The 19,036-nt window shown below is 34.9% G+C and overlaps 1 protein-coding gene across 1 annotated transcript in view; it reads left to right on the top strand.

Moving 5' to 3' along the window:
- The first annotated feature begins 3,760 nt into the window (after window positions 1-3,760).
- The window catches only part of SLC25A12 (solute carrier family 25 member 12), a 47,419-nt gene continuing 32,143 nt past the window's right edge, over window positions 3,761-19,036 (top strand). Inside the window, exons 1-3 of the mRNA XM_031057348.1 lie at window positions 3,761-3,897; window positions 8,581-8,696; window positions 17,542-17,681. Coding sequence (XP_030913208.1) covers window positions 3,788-3,897; window positions 8,581-8,696; window positions 17,542-17,681 — 366 coding nt within the window. The 5' untranslated portion in view covers window positions 3,761-3,787. The remainder of the gene's footprint in view (window positions 3,898-8,580; window positions 8,697-17,541; window positions 17,682-19,036) is intronic.

Here is a 19,036-nt window from a genome sequence, read left to right as displayed (position 1 = left end):
TGCTGAACTACAAAATAATTTCTTGCAGGTAAAAAGATCTAATGTTGTTTGAGTGTCAGACTTCTGTGTTTTGCCCTTTCAGCAGTTTGCCATGGCATCAAACTCGTGTCGTGCTGGTGGGACACTTAGAAGTTCACTTTGCAGGCTTAGTGTATTGACGGGGGTGTCAGGCATTGAGGAGAAACTGCTGCTGGCACAAAGTGTGATACCATTTCCAAATTATAATATTAAATAAGTTCCTGAAGCATTTTCTAATTTTCTAAAAAGCAAATAATTATAACGGAGTACAGGGTTTTTTTTAAAATACACCTTTGCAGAATCCAAAAAAATTCATCTTACATGACTGTATGCTTTGTCCTTGGGGTTTAAATGTGTTCGTACAAATGGTTGGACCACTGGCAATGTTTTTAGAACTTAAAATTGATTTCTCAAGATTTATGTATTTTGTAATATTATCCCTTGCAAGGTTTTAGAATTGGCATATATAAATAATAGTATGAAGGTTTCTCCACTCGCTTAGTTTCAGTAAAGCATGATCAGAAAGGAAAATCCAGTCAATCCTAAAACTTTAATGATAAGGTTTGAAGCAGTCATATGGAATAATAAAAAGAATAAGAACTGTATTTTAGGTCCATATTATGGCCACCAATATTTAATAAGTACTAAAATAAGTTTTTTCCCCCTAATGTTGAGTGTTACACAGTATATTCATGAAGCTTTTCTCTATTTAAAAAATTAGGAGAATAAAATTAGAGCTAATACTGTAAATAATAAAGTCTATTATTTAACTATTTATATGTATCTTCTGGTTCTACTATACCATCTAGCAATTTCTATATATGATAAGTAGAGAAAGCTTTTTGCCTGAGAGAGAGGAGTTATATCCCAGCCATAATTTTGGTGGCCTTTTCTTCTGCATACCGGATTACACTATGACATTGCTGGAGTGCAAACACTTAGAATGCTGGCATCAAACTGTGGAATCTCAACATTTAGTTTCTAGTAAAAGATACTCCGACGCAGGTTCCTTTTTGATTGACATGGCATTCAGCTTTTGTAGATAAAGATTACACTAGGGTATGTTAATAAAATTCGCAACATAAAAATATGTATTAATACAGTATAACAATGTGATTCTAGAACGTCTTTTTCCCAACTTTTCACAAAATGTTTCTCCACTTTTGAATGAAGAAAAGTGAAATGAGGTGTCAAAACATTATTCAGTTGTAAATGTGAACTCATTATGATTCTTGACATCCAATCAGTAGAAGTTCTTGCTTCTGGAAATAAGCGATTGAAGTTCTTGATAGTGGTCATACAGACAACAGCAGAGAGGAAGAACGTTGTACCGCTGGCTGTTGAAATTTTCTTCCTGACAGTACGTGTTTTATTGACCTAAAAAACAGACAGTATGCTTAAAAGGCTTTTTGCTCTTCCCCATGTCCGTCTTGTTTTCTTCAAAGAAACATTCAAATGAAGTTGTGGATTGTTTGATACTCTGAGGAATGAAAAATATGAAGCACTCCTCTCTCTCTTTAAGTATCTGAGATTTTGCAGTAAAAAAACAACTTAGAAAAAAGCTTTTTCTTCTGCGTTCTGTTGAGTTTGAAATTGTGGGCTTCTTTGATGCTTAGAAATTGAACTTAGTTGCAGGCTTTAAAATTAAAGAGAATAATTCTTTGCAAGACTAAGTTGTGGGTAGTCTTGTTAATAAATATTGCAAGTGTTTCGAGGTCAGATATGTTCTACTCCTTGCTGGGAGTGCTGGGCTCTTTTGTGAACTTCAGCTAAAGGTCGTGCATTCCTTCCTAAATTTGGCTTCCCTTGGAAATGGTTAGAAGGGAAGATGTGAGCTCTAGGCCTTGTCACCATCCACCTTAATCATAGAGAGTCTGCTTAAATTTCCTTCTGATCATGCATGTCTTCTAATGTGGTACGTGCCCTCTGCCGTGCAGTTTACCTTGTACCTTTCTCTTCAGAACTTCTAGAGTGTGCTATCTGCTTCTTCTAACTGTTTTAAACTGTTAAAAAGATAAAGTTTGATTTGCATTTAAAAAATTTGTTATTTCTCTTAATCCTGTAACTATGAAATACAGGCATTGAAATTTCATGTCTGTGCACCATCAAATAAGTTACCTCTTAGGTGTTTGCTAACCACAGACTTCAGTAACAACCACAAAAAATCAAATTTTTAAACAAATTATAACGAAAGATAAAAGAATTGGGTGGAAAAACTGTTATAAGGTTTCTTAGTGAACCTTCATTATTTTTCTTAGACAAGACACAGTCAATCTTTGGAAAATATTGTTGAATTATTCCCTACCTGTTGAATTCAAGTGTAACCTGTTGAAGCAAGGTGGAGAAGGGACAAAAAGAGATTTCCAAAGCATTGTTTCTGAAAGTGTGGTGATACATAACACCAGCTTGTAAACTAGAGTAGGGGGTTTGTATGTTTGTCTTATGTGAGGATGTTTTATTTAAAGTGGAAATTCATCAGGTGCTTACCTGAGGCAATCTACAAATGTATACTAGAAGTTTGTGTTATAAAGTAATAGAGTTCAAGACTGAGAAGAACAGAGATTTAATTGATGTATTATGTTTTATACTCAAATTAAGCTATAATTTAAAATTGCCTTTTTTGGGCTAAAAGATTCTTGATTTAAGTTATATGGTGCAAATATAGGACTAATGTATTTCCATGCTTAGCTACTTTGTCAGGCCTTAATTTATTGACTTTCTGCCAAACTCTTCCAAAATGCCATGACCTTCTCATATGGAGTTCAATGCATCTGTCAGTTAATTATTTTTGTCTCAATATTTTTAACAAAACTTCCTCCAAAAAGTTTTTATTGTGGAAGGTATTATTATAAATTATTATTTATGATAAACTCAGAGAAATTGGTGTCTGGACAAAAAAAGTTGGTGTTTAGATTGTGACTATCTTCGATATGCACTCTACTGTCAGCTGACTTCGGTGATTCTTGAAGATATACTCCATACTCTGCATGTTTGATGGGCCTTCAAACATAACATTTTCTTTGGATTTCATGTCTTGCAGCAGAATTGTGCTTCATAAGGTGTTTTTCAGTCACGTGTGTGTATGGCTGAGAAGAGAACCTTTCAGAGTTGGTTCAAGGAAGCCACAGTTTCCTTGTGCTGTCATATTGGCAGTGGTGCTCAATTAGGGGATTCCTGTCCAGTGCTTTGTGTTCCTGTTTTAGTGGAAGTACTCTATTTTAATTCTCCATAGATTCAGTAATGTGGTTTACAGTGCTGTCTTGCAAACAGCTGTCATCACAGCTGCAGGGTGGAAGAGCAAAAGGTGATGAGGTGATGTGAGGGGCTGATACTGTGGAAGAGATACACGAGATGCCTAAGCAAGCCATGTCTATGTGTGTATTTTTCCTTAAAAACATTACTTTCAGGATAAAAATTAATCTGAACATTTATTTCTCACAAAAAGAGAAAATGAATAATTTATGTTTTCCAAAATAATTATAGTAAAGATCAGGAACAATTATTCAAAAGATACCTGCTACTAGAAATTGTAAGAAAATTTATGTGCTGTGTTTTCAGTGTAGCTGCAAATGGAATACTATACCATGGTTGTAATTTATATAAGTTTTCACAATTACCTGACACTTTCTGAAATATGTATTTTTCTTTTAATTAGAAGATACTGGTTCACCAATAATAAGCATCTAAACTGATTAATTTTTGTTTGTGTGGCTTTGGTTTTTTATTTTTACTCTAGTATGCAAGCGTTGAGAAGGATGGGGAGCATTACATGACCCCAGAGGATTTTGTGCAGAAATACCTAGGACTTCATACAGATCCGCATCACAACCCTAAAACAGTGCAGCTGTTGGCTGGAGTGGCAGATCAAACTAAGGATGGGTGAGAATTTTGCTTTCCATTTGAAACTTGCATTGTTAAATGTGTGAGTGGATGAGTGTGATAACTTAATCTTCTAAAATACATTATTGATTTTATTACACTTCATACTTATTTAAATGAGAAGATTTTTTCACAAGTACAATAGACTATAAATTTGTGAAAGCTGAGAAAAAATTACAGTGTTTAACATGGATTCTTTTAAGCTGAGATTTATTTTGAGGATATTTTGTTAAATTCTACAAAAGCTGAGGAAGTTAAACAGCAGGTAAGGTAAGTGTAGTACAGTTGCCTTAGAAAAGTTCTTTTCTGTATGTCCACGTCCATCTTCAGGTACTGTGTAGAGTCTTCAGTACCTGTAATTAAACACAAAAATATGGAAGAGCTTTCTTATTTCTGTAGTGTGCAATTCAAATCCGACCACTGAAGTCTTTTTAAAAGGCTGACTATTAGAAAAGAGAGACACTAGTGATTTGATGAAGGAAGAAGTTGTTTGCCTATCGAAGATCAGGTCACACCACATAAAGCTTTTCCAACTCTGCTTACAGATGCTCCTGCTTGCTTTTAGACAGTTCCCTGAAACCACTTTACAAAATGCCTGCTCTGTTGAGGTAGTGCCCTCTAACTCATTTGTCTTCCAAGGAGCCTTTTCTTTTGCTGTATATGACTGGGCTTCTGGTTTTGGCCTTGGATTGTAGTAAGAGGCCCAGACATTGTTAACGTAAAGTGAGAAGGTTAAGATGGATCAGAGAAGAGGTCAGGAATGCAGAAGTGAATGGTTATTTTGTTGAGAAGAACATGCCATTAAAATAGTAGACAATACATTGGTAAATATGTAAATATAACTTATTTTAAATTGAAAGCTCCTTCACTTTCTTGGTTACTTAAATTTTGTTTTCATGTGTTCTGCTATAGAACATTTTATTCGTTTGCTTAGTATCCTAAGCAGCTTGCACAGTATCTGTGCTATGGAAATGAAATTGTATGTGCTAAATACTTCTTACCCTAAATGACAAAAATAGGATTTCCTGTTTGATGTAATGCCTTATGATTTTTCTTTTCATAAGGCTGCAGCACTTTGATAATACATTTGATTATACATATATTAGATAAATGTTAGTAACCTGTCTGTTTCCAATATATGGCTTCGGTGTCTTGTTTTATTATGGATTGAAAAGGTAATTTTGTATGTATCTGTTCAAAATAGTTTAATTGATAAAGTAAGCCAACATGCTTAGCATATTGTTTCTCTGAAAGCTGTTGTTTATCTTTTGTGATGTGCAGCTCTTCAGAAAATATCTTTTAGGGTCTTTCTTACAGTAGGAAATCAGTTTGTTTTAATGCTAGAACAGAACTTTTAGATACTGCTTTTTGTTACTTTCCCTGTAAATAAGATTTTTTTGTTGTTGTTTTATTGTTTATTGCTTTTAAAAAAATCTGGATAGTATTTGAAGTGAGATAATCAAATATGGGTAAGTGTGCTTTACCACCTTCTTTATGGAAAGAGTGGGATTTTTATTTTGCACTGCCATATAGTTCAAAGTGTAAGATGTTTATCTGTTTGAATACTTGTCTGAAAGTTTTTTTCTAAAGGTTTTAACCTACATTCAGTCTATATTTAATGTGAAGAATTTGTTAGAGCCCCATTATCAATGTCAGTTTTTTTTTGCATTCACATTCTTTCATTCGTAGTGAGCTATAATAGATCAAAATCCAGACTCTAATAGCATTAATAACTACTGTAGTCTTAAACTGAATTCTGGGATGCATTGCATCTTTCTAAGGACTGACTTTATGAAGTCCAAGGACATAGCTGTAGTCCTGTTCTGTATATATACTTTTACATTAAGTGACAGCCCAATGTCATGCAGCAAGTCGTTGGGAAGCTTTGGGTTCTGTTACAAAATTTCATTTCTATATCTGCTATCATATTCTCTTAGCCTTGCTTGCCCTTGAAATAAATACTCAAGAGTGTTGATGGTGGTTGCTTCCATTGTTAATATTTTTTTATTTCTTTTAGGTTTAAGTTTGGCACTTTGCAGAAACAACACATTTTGGAGCTGGCTCTCTGTAGGCATGCGTTTAAAAAAAAGTTGTTTTACTTTTTTTCTCATGGTAACTTGATCCTTACTTAACTGTTCCAGAGCACGATTGCTTTCTCCTATTACTGCTGTACAAGACTGGTTTGCTTTAGTTGAGTTCATTAAGGTAGTTCTTAAAACAGCTGACTGTTCATTTCCAAAATGTTTATTCCTCATTGTTACAAGTGCATGTTCTTAGAAATTTATGTGATGTCCTCTAAATCAGAATTTACTTTAAACTTGCCTGTTATCTATTTAGTACAATAGGATTTCAGTGATGCTGAAAGCACTCCTGTGTCTCCAGACTGCAGGCACTGGTTTTAGGATAGGATAAATACCCTCTCTGAAGAATATACTTACGCATATATATGTGCTAAAACCAGCTAAAATATTTTGATCCCTCTTCAGACCTACAAAATTTCACAGTAGTAATTCAAAATTCTCATTTTAACTGCTTGTTTCTGGATACTGTTTTAATCAGTATATAATTCTTAAATCTGGAAATATGTTTGTAAATGAAGTCCTCAAGAAAGAGTTGATATTTCAGCTAATGGGGAGTCACAACAGAGCTATACATAATGTCTAAAAAGCTGTGGTGTATGGGGAAAAATTAGGAAAGACTTGCAGTAGGAAAAAAGGAAAGAGAATAATGGCAAACACAAGGGTTACTTTGTGTGCTTTTGAAGGGTAGCAGTACAGAAGAACTCAGAGGAAAAGAAATTTTTTTAGATGTTACAGATAAAACGAAAGGTGAGTGATTTGGTATTGTTATGGACTCTGTAATGAAGTGGGTTCACTGGATAATACTTGAGTAGTGATTGGGTGGGAAGCTTCATCATGCTGTTTAATCCAGCTCCTGTTATCTCTGCCCTGGTGGCTAATGGAGGATCCCAGAGGCTATCCCTGCTCTTAGGCATTGCAAGTTGAATATGTGGGAAGGAAATTGAAGCTGCTATCTCCTCTTGCTGTAGGCACTGTTACAGTGAGACTGCTGAAGATGTCTCCTTTCAGGTTCAGGCTTCTACGAGTGCCTTCTGCAGAGATCAGCACTTGATTTTGTCAGTTATAAAGCTTCCTGGTTAAGAGTTAATTTGTGTGTCAACTTTATGCATGTATGTGAGATATATTTTAAATGATAGTATTTACGATTATTTTAAAGGAACATTTGTTTCTTTGATGCTAACCCTTTATTTATCAAGATCATCCTTTGGATGAGATTGACTTTGCATGCGAAGAGCCATTCTCATATCTCTGATTTTTCTGGCTAAAATTTGGTAAATATGATAATTTTGTATTCTTCCTGTCTTTCTTGTGCAGTGCATATATACAAGAATGTTAACATATTTAACCTTTTTAAAGTATCTCAATTCTGCTTCATGTGTACTTAGAGAAAGACTAGATATAGTAATGAATAGTGTGAATATTGTGATTTTTCTACTCTTTTTTTTGTCCTGTGGGGAATAGACTTTATACTTGTCTCTTTAGCAGTAAGTAGTAATGTTTGAAGTAATCACTATGAGCTAATGATCTCATATGATGAGTACTAAGTTGAGATCAATTATATACATTTTCTAGGAAAATTTCTAGGAAACAGTGATATTCTCTGCTTTAACAGCATTTACTGATATATAGTACATTTTTTGTTAAATATAAAAGATGAAATTGAAATTCTTCCTTCCATTGATTATTTAATGCTAAAATATATATCCTGTCATTTATCCCATATTTTCTTGTGCCAACATTATCCTTTATCTATGCTTAGCTTCAGGTTTATCTTTCTGCAGCAGTTCATACATACAGCATTAGGATGCCTTCTGAAGGGCTTTTTTGTGTTAGTCAGAATAAGCAGAGTTCCTCTAGAAAAGTTACTTGCCCTAATAAGATATCTGTGCATACATTCAAGTCTGAGTTTGTCTGTGGTGACCACAAGGACCTGGATTTACGTGTGCAGCCTGAGTTGTGCACAGTGACTGTGTTGCACACACAGCTCAGAATCCTGGGATCTGCTGTGACACTCAGATCCTTCCCTGCCTTGTGCTGTCTGTCCTTGAGCCCAGATGTTTTATGTTTGGCCCTGAGTTCATGACTTGGTGGTTCATGTTATTTTTGGAGTGTAGTATTCTTTCCATATGCATAGTAAAGTGTATTTTTTTCTGAACCTGTTGGTTTTTTATGAATGTTATGTTTTGTTTTAAGAAAATGTATGTTTTATAGTGTATTTCTGTACTTGCATTACAGTATCTTTTCTCAGTGGAAATACGTATGTAGTAATAGAATGACAGACCTGTAAATTTCATGTTGTTAGGATTTTTGTGGTGTTTTTATATCTTAATTTTCAGGTGCTGGTTACATTTATAATTAAAAAGTAATAACTTGTAGGTGTTCAGTGAGAATTCATTTGCTTCATAGAGGAAGAAATAAGTTGCATAAATGTTAACTCCTTAAATATAACATACTTTTCAGTCTCTAGAGCATTAGTTATCTTAAGTTAGAATTTTATTTAATATTTGGATCACACTGTTTTCTAGAGTATAAAATGTAAATTATCATTGGTGTTATGAACAATTAAAAAAAATCTTTATAACTTTTCTGTTTTCCTTTCTAGGTTAATTTCCTTCCAAGAATTTTTGGCATTTGAATCTGTTTTGTGTACTCCAGATGCAATATTCATTGTTGCTTTTCAGTTATTTGACAGGAATGGCAGTGGAGAAGTAACATTTGGTAAGAATATCTAAAAGAAAAACAGTTTTAAGAAACTGATTATAGTAATGTCTATCATAATAGTGATTCATGACCACAGGTGCATAAGAAATGCATTTTGTGCAGTACTGTACTGTTTTTCTAAGACTCTGCATGAGTAGAACTTTTTCCTCCTCTCTCAGTTCAAGCCTAAGAAGTACACAGAGACAAAATATGTTTTTCTCTGTCTTCTCGAATCAAGATTTTTCATTTTCCTGAAGTAGTAAATACAGTGATGTTCATTGTCATCCTAAGTAAAATTCTGTATCCTGGACTTCAAACTCCTTCAGCCATGAGGGAGTTTTGTGTTCTGGATCTTCACATGTTTCTGAGTAATTGTCATTTCATACAGTAAGAACTCAATATAGAAATTAAGGAGCTCTAAAAATTTGATTTCCTGTTCCTTTTCTTGAGGAGCAAATCTTACTTTAATGTTATGAGTGTAACTTACAACTCGATTATATATTTGCAAAATTAGGAAGAAAATCTGGCCTTTGGTTTTGTTACCTAATCACGTAAGTTAGTAATTAGACCAAAGTCTTGAGGCTAACTATACTGCTTTGTGATTTGCTAAATAGCTGTTATTAACATTGCAGTTTAAGGAGGACTAGGCTTTATTTTTAAAACTTCGTGTTTATGAGAATTAGATAAATCAATGGTAAGAATTTTAATAAAATGGAATGAGAATTAAATGTTATTTCTATCCAAAAGAATAAAGCACTCAATAAAGAAAATGCAAACTATGCTTGGATTTGTAACCACTTGCTGTTTGTACTATTTCATTATTATGAAAATTGCTGTAACTTGTTGGGAAAAAAAACAAAGGTCTTTTTATGGAAACAAATTGTTTGACTTATGGTGCCTGTTAAATTACATCATTAACTGAAGAGTCAGATACTAAGCAGTTTGGATGCACAACATCTTGAAAAGAAAATGTTTTAGAATTTAAATAAAGGTGAATGCAGTCATTAGGAATTGGACAAACTACTACAATCAGTGTGACCATGTTAACGATGGGTTTTTTAATAATCTTACAAAATGGGGGTTCGAACTTGGTAGCTGTCATGAGAACACTTGAAATATCTGATTCCATAATTGAGCAATAAGCTATTTCAGATTGTATACAAATTCCTCAGTTAGACTGAGAATTGTTATTTTTATCTAAGTCTAAAAGAAAACAGAAAAGAGAAATTGTAAAACAGAAAAAACCACCAATTTACTTTATCGTCCTTGCTGATTTTTTTGTAGGGCTGATAAATCTTGAAAAGGAAATTCTTGAGGGAATTTTAAATTTACTATTGGTTTCTTGGATGTTTTTTACAAAATTAATTATATTGCAATTATTACTATATTTAACATTATGTTAGTAAGATGACATATGGTAAGATGACATATTTTTTGTGCTGCAGTTCCCACATTTACTGCTGCTTTTTTGTCTTTGTTTGTTTGCTTGTAACATGGACTACTTACTTTTGCTTCATACGTGTATCATACATATTAATACAGCTGTGAAAAATGTGAATGATGATCTGTGACATCTTCAGAATATGGTAACCCTGCAGTCAATTTCCAAGTCAGTCTTATGGCAGTTTTATAGATGAGACCTGCACCCTTTCATTTTCATACCATGTAAACAGAAAGGCACGGAGTTTAGTTTCATGTGAAAACAGGATACTATAGAAACATAAGTTTTAAAGTTGAAGGTTTTAGTAAATTATTGGAAATATACTGAAATGGAGTAAGTTCAGCCAATAATTGGTGTGAGACTCACTCTCAGACAAGTCAGGTCTTTTATAGACTGTGTAATGTACCTGGTCTGCAGGTAGACCGAGTTATGACAGCAAACGCAAGTCAAGATTTTCTAGCTCAGATGAAATGCTCTGTGGATGTGATTGCATTGATGCCAAAGCTGTCTCAAACCACTAAGTCTTGCCAGAAGCAACATGGATTTGCTGAGGTTTTTCTGCATTCTGCATCCAAAGCAAGGGACAGAATCAACTTAGGTCAGTCTAGTTACTAGAACCAACACTGGCCTTGTGTGAGATAACATGTTCTCAAAAAATACTGTCATCTACTCAAATTTTCAGTGATCTGGGAGAACTTAAGTGTGCTTGTTGAATTTTAGAGCTGTCTCAGTTTTCAGAAGCAAGCTACTCTAGTTGGGTTCGCTTCTGTGTAGGATTTATTTACTGACATGATTTTGAACCATTCTCAAGCACTTCAGCATTTTACAGCCCTCTTGAGCCTCAGTCTGCTACTTGTCTCTTAAAATACTTAGCTTCCAACTCTCCAGTGATCAAATTATTAATTGTGTCACAGAAGAACTGTCTTAGAAGAAGACTGTAGAAGCTATTTTGTAGAAATACTTTCACTTGGAGTTAATCAGTGTCTTTGTCTGCCATATCATATGTTGAAACATGAAGTCTTCTGTCACTTTGATGTCATCTACTGTTTTCTTACTGCTTTGGGACACTTTTCCAGGAGCTTTGGACGTCCAGAAATCCTGTATGAATGACTGCCATAAATGTGTAGTTGATATTCTGCAACATTTGTAAACTAGGTCCATTGCAAGGACATGAAACTGGACCTACTTTACCCGAGCAAACTGCACAGCATGCTCAGTACTCTCTACATGTTTCAGCTGCACTGGACTTGCTGTCAGCTTGGTGAATAAAAAGCAGTAAAAAGACTGTTTATTAACCCATTGATACAAGTGACAGTGTAGTTTAAACAAGTTTTTAATCGTGGAGAAATAGAGAAAAAGCATTAATTTCTAACCAAATGCTCCTACATCTTCATGAATGCTTCCTAGGTGAATATTTTATGCAAAATGTGTTGCTGCTGAGCCCTTACAATACTGCATTATCCATAAAATAATTAAATGCTAACAGCTAAAGCTGATGAAGACTAGTGATTTTTTTTTCAGGTTGCTGTCTGTAGCCATAGGAGACTGACAAGCGCTTTGCTCCTTTGATTATGGCATGTATTGACTGTGCTACTTAACCTGAGTGAAATATTCAAAAACACTCCATAAAATTAATACTATTGTACTAACGGATATTATTTTTATTTCTATTCTGTTCAGATCTTCTGACCTGAATTCAGGTTAAAGCAAACCTGAATATTAAATCTGCTTAAGCTATTGTTTTTTTCTGATGTTGAAGCAGATAATCTCTACTGTGTTTAAAAGGTGAAGTCTGTGATTATCTGCCAAACTTCTCTGAAAAATAGGTTGTCTAACTGAAAGTAAAAGGATTCTTTGTAGTTTATCTCTCTGGCACACCATACAGTGATCTGGACTGCATCACTTTTAATTGGAATATACAATTTCAAGGCACTTTCCAGCTGTTCTTCCTTGTAGAGTCACCACAAAGAGAGCCATTCTCTGATAAACTGGGGAGTTTCAGAGATGCTTTTTCAGTTAAATACGTATGCTGGTATGGCTAGAGGGATAGAACGAAAATGTGTTTGTGAGTCTTCTGTATTCAGAATGATTTTGGAGATAATTGGAAAATATTTATGGAACTGAATTTAAGGCTTTTAAAAACATCCTGCATTCAAAATCTAATTACAAATATTTTGCCAAGTATAACAGCATCTTCTTCAAAGGCACTGGAGGGAGGAAGGCAACCAGATGCCTTATAATGGAACTATGTGAAAATAGTGCAATATTGGTGAACTGAAATAATAACCAGCAATTTAATAGTTTCAGAATTTGAGTATACAGGGATACTGAAGTTTTGCCCAGTCTGTTACTTAAACAAGTTTTAATCTGAGAAATTTCAGGTTTCCCTTAATCAGGACATAGAGTTTGAGAACACTGGAAGAAGATGAGCAAGAGAAAGGAGTTGAATACATGTTCATGCTTTGCATATGACTATTGTTTCTCAGGGACCAGGGATCACTTCTAGTACTCACTCCTTCACCCTTTCTGAAAGGGCAGCTGGGTTGAAAATGCTAATATTTGGATTTAAACTTCAAAGTTCTGCTTTCAAAAGTATTACTGGCAACCATAAAGGCTGGATATATATTTTAAAATAAACAGAAAAATACTCATGATCACATGACTACAGACATGAGCATATGAGGGAAAAATCCATGTTTTCATCAAGTACTATAAACCTTTCATCAAGTGCTATAAGAGCTGCTATTTTTTTTTGGTCTCCTGTTCTACTAGTTAGTTGCCTCTAACTAACTACTAGTCCTACTAGTTAGTTGCCTGTTTTCAAAGTGTCTTTTGCTTAACACATGCAGATAATGTTGGAAACATCACTGTTAGGACTTTCTTTTTTCCTTTAGTGTTGTATGATTTTTTTGGGGGGCTTAAACTACAGTTTTGAATGCTTTTGAGCAATGTAGAATGGGAACCCCTCTTAATACTACTACTACTACTAATTTTTTTTCAAAACCATAGTTAACAAGAGGGAACAGAAAAGGAGAACTTCATTTTAAGATTATATGTATTGACAACTTTTTATTATGGCTGTCATTCATCTTTCAGTAGAATCAGTAATCCTTTTAAAATAAGAGTAGAAATAAAATGTAACTATTTCTAGTTAAGCTTTCTCACATTAAAGTAATTATTGTATTACATTTGGATTACTTTAATAAGCTTCTGCATCAGGTGCTGCAAAGATGTCTTTCTGCCCTGAACTGTGGCTCCTTATTTTATCCTTCAAAGTGAAAATATGCTGATAGCAGAAATAGTGAACAACAGCAACATATAAATCTTAAAATTTATTTTGTACATTAGGCATGAAATATGCACAAATTGGACAATAGATTACTGAGTAGACAGATCTAAAGAAACCCAAAACAACCCTGTTAAACAACAAATCTTTACCATACTTATGCTGCTGCTTAAAACTTAACACTTATATTTTTTTGTCCCTAAGAAGTGTGATTGCTTTTTATCACCGTTATGAGGGAATGGCAAACTCTGCTAACGGGTTGATGGCACTAGAATTGTATGAGCTTTCCACTCTGCTTCTTGGGGAGCTGATAAGTCAAAATAAATAATAGGTACTGCTGCAAGGTTTACTGGGAGTATGGAGCTCATCCCGCAATGGGCCACCAACGAGACCGCATAGTGTTTATAATTTAAAGTATTCTTCCTCCTTATATGAAATTGATTATTGCCTAGGATCTTTGGGGTTCTGTACTGTTTTTCTGAGCCTGATAGGTAACAGTGTTTGATGGAAGTTGAGCCAGTCATGTGTGTGCTGCCTGCAGATAGCTGCTCCAAGCATCTATAATTTGTTTAAAATGATTGGGTGGGGAAATTCTGAAGCAATCTTGTGAGAACGTGTGTCGCCTTGGAGGTAATGTACTAGTACACTAGAGTAGTAGGTTTATTGTTCCTGGGGCTGATGGTAAGTTGAGTATGTCATCAGGCTGCTGACTTGTATGCCTATCTGAGAGGAAAATGCATTACTGTAAGCCTGGAAAGAAAGTTATCAGCTCAGTAGGAAAGAATTCCACTACAGAAAGGTGAGCAAAGAGTAGAAGACATTAGTAAATGAGCAACATGTATTGACAGGGACAATGAATGCGTTCTGTAAAATGTCCTACTAAAATGAAAGGCTTGAAAAATAATTTGCTGTTTGCCCCCTGCAGAATAGCTCAGTTGGAAATTTGAAACACTTGTAGTTTTTCTTAATTTAGAAGCATTACTAGGTTTTGACTGAGGAAGATGAAAAAAAAAAAACAGCAAAGCCAGCATCTGTACATTAATGTTGCCTGTTTTCTTTGTTGTTAGTGCTTTGCTTCTACCGTGAAAAAAAAAATCAAAAATTGGGCATTTGTTGATAATTCAGAGTGGTGAAAGTGTAGGTGATGATCACATTGTGTATAATTTCTGCAATGTTATTGGCTGTTTGCTGCTTCTCATCACACAAGTTGTTAGCTGTGGTGTTGGCTATTTTCATTAATGTAAAAGAAGAGTCAACAGAATTTGCTTATATAAAGGTATTGTTGATAAGTTGTGAAGAAAGCAGCCCTGCTCTTGGGTAGACATAGTAAGTTTTAACAGGAGGTGTTTGAGAAGCTCAGGTGGCTTTGGTAAATGGTATTTAATGTTTCCATGGGTTTAACTGGATCAGTTACTTTGCTGTGGGGGTGGTGAGGCACTGGCATAGGTTTCCCAGAGAAGATGTGGGTGCCCCATCCCTGGAGGTGCTCAAGGTCAGGTTGGATGGAGTTCTGAGCAACCTGGTCTAGTGGAAGGTGTCCCTGCCTGTGTCAGGGGGGCTGCAACAAGATCTTTGGGTTCATTCCATCTTAAACCATTCTGTGGCTCAGTGGTTTTTCAGAACAAGTGCACAGTTTTGCTTCTGTATCCCAAGTGTTTCATAAACCAAGCCAACATGGAAGTAGTTAAGCATTATTTACCAGAGCATATCCTCAGACCCAGACTATTGTAATACAAGCAGAATGTACTAAGTGTGAGAGATTGCTTGGAAAAGAGAAATGGGTAAGGCCCCTCAGTTTTCAGAGGCAGCAAGCCAGTTTGGATACTGTTTATTAAAGCTGGTTAGCGATTTCTGGAATTCATCAAGTATCAATGCACTCAAGTATTGAATATAAATTTATTAATTAATTTAACTATAATTTTTATATGCTGATTAGTCTTGACTTCAGATATTTTGATGAGTACTTGTAAATGTTTTTATGAAGAAAAAAATTGAGTGTAGGAAATTGATTCTTTTTTTTTTAAGTACTATACAGTTAAATGCTTGAGAGTTATGAAAACACCAGGGGCTTAAGTCTCACTAAAAACAAGTGCAAAATCCATCTCAGTGAACATGGATGAGTAAGAAAATAAAATTTTTAAAGGAAAAGATGAGGCTTTTTTTACCTTTCTCTAAGGTTAAGAGAAGCAATTATTGGAAACAAGTGAAAATAAGATTTAAATTTTCTGGCTGCTTCAGCACGTTTTCTCAGTTTCCATTGGGGGAGCTCAGTGTGAGTTAGCAGTCAGGTTTGCATCCACGGAAGTAGCAGCCAGTTAACACCCTGTTTGTGCATTGGTAGCCGAGCCAGTAGAGCCAGTGAAGCCTGCCTGTCTTCTGCTCTGTTCACGGTTCATTGCCATTTTTCAGGCTCCATAATGAGCTGCACTGACCTGTTTGTGTTTGTAGTACATGGAGACTCTAGCTTGGCCAGAAGCTGCAGTGAATTAGTGGTAAGTGGGGAATTTAAATGTGCATACGTTGATTCCTTGATCTGCGACTGTGATGAATAAATCTACAGCAAACAGAACTTTCAAAGGAAGTATGGCAAAATAAAATAATTTAGCACTATGTATTTAGTGCTTTCTCTCTTTTTTTCTTAACGCTCACCTTGCACATTGATACTGGTGAGTAGGTATGAGTAGACAGTTAGAAATTGTCAGAATAGTTTTTTTAGGTTTTTTGTTGACTCTGACAAGTCCTTTAGCCTACCTTGTGGTGAAAACTGGTTTAAACTGTAGGGTTTTGACTCTTGTGTTTGACCTTTATATAAGGGTTAATTACTAGCCATAATCTGCCCTGAGAATATATAACCTCAGCCTGACTGTGATGGCAGTGATCTAGTCGAGGAATCTGACTTTGTACCTCTTTTGAGACATGTATTCTGGACATTTCCCTTCCTTTTCTCACTGAAAAGATAAAAACATGTAGTGGATTTCCTAGATTTGGTCTAGAACTAATAGGCTACAGAATTAAAACTATGAATGAATCAAGTAGTCCTTTAGCATAGAGGAAGCAATACATTTACTTCAAGTAAATGGGTCTTGATAGAGTTCTCAAATGGTAATTAAGGTTATTACTGCATTCTGTCTTGCAGAACTGTTTAAACTTATAAAGGCTGTGTTATCAGCTAGAATATTTTGTATTTTGTTTAAATTTTAACTGTGTGACACATTTTATTTTGCTGTTAACAGATTCTGGGCTGATAAACCATTTCAGGTACTGTGAGGGAAATTTTGAAAAGTGTTCATGTGTTATGGGTAGATGTCCTGTTATACAGTTCACGTGTTTGGTAATCTGCACAAAAAGCAAGCTTGTTTTGCAGCATGGCAGTGCTGTGTATGAATAATGCGTGCTGTTTTTCAGATGAGGTTTTTGCCTGAATTCAGATAATATGTTTAGCATTGAGATTTCAGTTGTACAGTATACATGTGGAGAACTCCATCTGAAATGGCAGGTTTTTTCTTTACTTCATTTGAAGGAGGACATCTCTATCTTCACTTACTTAAAACATTTTAATAACTGAGACTACCAATTATGTTTTATAGGATTTGATTTTTGTGCTAAGGCCTTATCAAAAGCATCTAATAACCTGCTTTCTGCTGAGTTAATGATATGTTTTAGATGTCATTTCTTATACCTATCTTCAACAGCCATATTCAGACAGTGTGATTGTAATAATCAAGTTTCAATCAAACCATACTTAGTATGACAAATATTGCCTGAGATTGTAGTGCAGGTATTTGTGCTCTTGATAAAGGGCTTAATTTGACTCCTGGCAGAGACAGAGAACCACTATTGATTTTAATATCAGAATGCAAAATTGCTTTTATTTTTCATGTATGAGGCAAATTGCTTCTTAATTAAAACTAAATAAAACATGCACTCCATGGTTTTATGCAATAATACAAAAAGTATCATTTGTATCTCAAATGTGTTCTTTTACAGGTCTGTAAAGGTTTGGTTAGCAATTATTTTTAACAAGCTAAAACACTTCTTAAACAGTTGCTGAAATCATAATTTTTTTGTATTCTTTCTGGAATGTTTGTAGATTTATTGTATCCCAAGGCTCACCTGTTGTTTTTCCCTCCTCAAAGCAAATGTCAAAGATATATTTGAACAAACACTTATTCATCTTCAAATCCCGTTCAACTGGGACTGTGAGTTTATTCGACTGCATTTTGGACATAACAGGAAGAAGCATCTTAACTATTCAGAGTTCACTCAGTTTCTTCAGGTCAGTTATTAACCTTGTTCCAAATCTGGAACTGAAATTCATTTAACTTTTATTAATACGCTAATACCATTATAAATTTTGAGTTTATTCTGATCATCCTTATCTGATACTTATCCTTACAGCAAATGATGAACTGTTATTTCTCCATACTGGTTTTGTAAGCAGTGTGTACTCATTGTGCTGTAATTTGAATACCATTCTTTAAAAGAATGGAACAAAACATACTGTTTATGAAAATAACTATTTTACTGATTGTTGTTAAACTGGTTTGAGGGTCTGCTTTTTCTGTCATAGGACTTCAATAGCAAAACTAAACTCTACCAGAGAAAGTTAGGATTCTTAATATAGCCAGTTATTATTGACCATTAAAACTACTATAGAGGTTTTAGGTTCTGTACTATTTCTTTTTTTCTATAAACATTCTAATACTTATCACTTTTTTCTCTCACTGGCGTGCATGCTACCACACACATACTGGGAGTTTGGTGTTAAATGCAGCCAGCTTGCAGGAGGTAAAATCTTGTGATGTTGCTGAACTACCCTTTAGGGGATTGGGCTTTAAAGAATTTCACTTGTTGAACTGCAGTTTGTGCTAAGTCAAAAAGTTACAGTTAAAACATATTATGAACTGAACATTATACTAGAAGGAAGGAAGGGAAAATGTCATCTATAAAGGATGGAGAAAGAGCAAATTAGGAGAAATTTACATTGTAATTCATGGAAAGGAAGTTCACAGAGTTGCTGATAATTGCACTGAATTCCATAAATTAACATACAATGACCACCTTGTGATATAACTTAAATTCGCCTGTCTAGTAGATGGGAAGAAAAATAGATTATGCACTTCTAGATCTGCCTTTGATGGAAGAAAAGTTTTGTATGTATTGTCTTAAAAGTAAGGAGTGATAGATGTGCTTTGACATAATCTGTAATTATTGCCGAAGATAAAAATATCTCATAGGATCACAGGATATTTGGGGTTGTAAGGGATGTTTAAAGGTCATCTAGTCCAATCCCCCTGCAATCTGCAGGGATGTCTTCAACTAGTTGAGGTTGCTCAGAGCTCTATTCAACCTGAGCTTGAGTGTGTTTAGGGATGAAACATCTACCACCTCCCTGGGCAACCTGTTCCAGTGCTTTACCACCCTTGTTTAGTTTAGAATCATTACCCTTGTCCTTTCACAGCAGGCCCTACTAAAAAGTCTGTCACCGTCTTTCTGATAAGCCTCCTATAAGTATTGAAAGGCTGCAGTAAGGTCTCCCAGGATCCTTCTGTTTTCTTTTCCTCTCCAGGCCTTCTGTTTTCTTTTTCTCTCATTTTTATGGCCCTCCTCTGCACTTGCTTCCAAGAGCAG

Source organism: Geospiza fortis, unplaced genomic scaffold, assembly GCF_000277835.1.
Source record: "Geospiza fortis unplaced genomic scaffold, GeoFor_1.0 scaffold112, whole genome shotgun sequence".
Taxonomy (NCBI): Eukaryota; Metazoa; Chordata; class Aves; order Passeriformes; family Thraupidae; genus Geospiza; species Geospiza fortis.
This window is presented reverse-complemented; position numbering and strand designations above follow the sequence as displayed.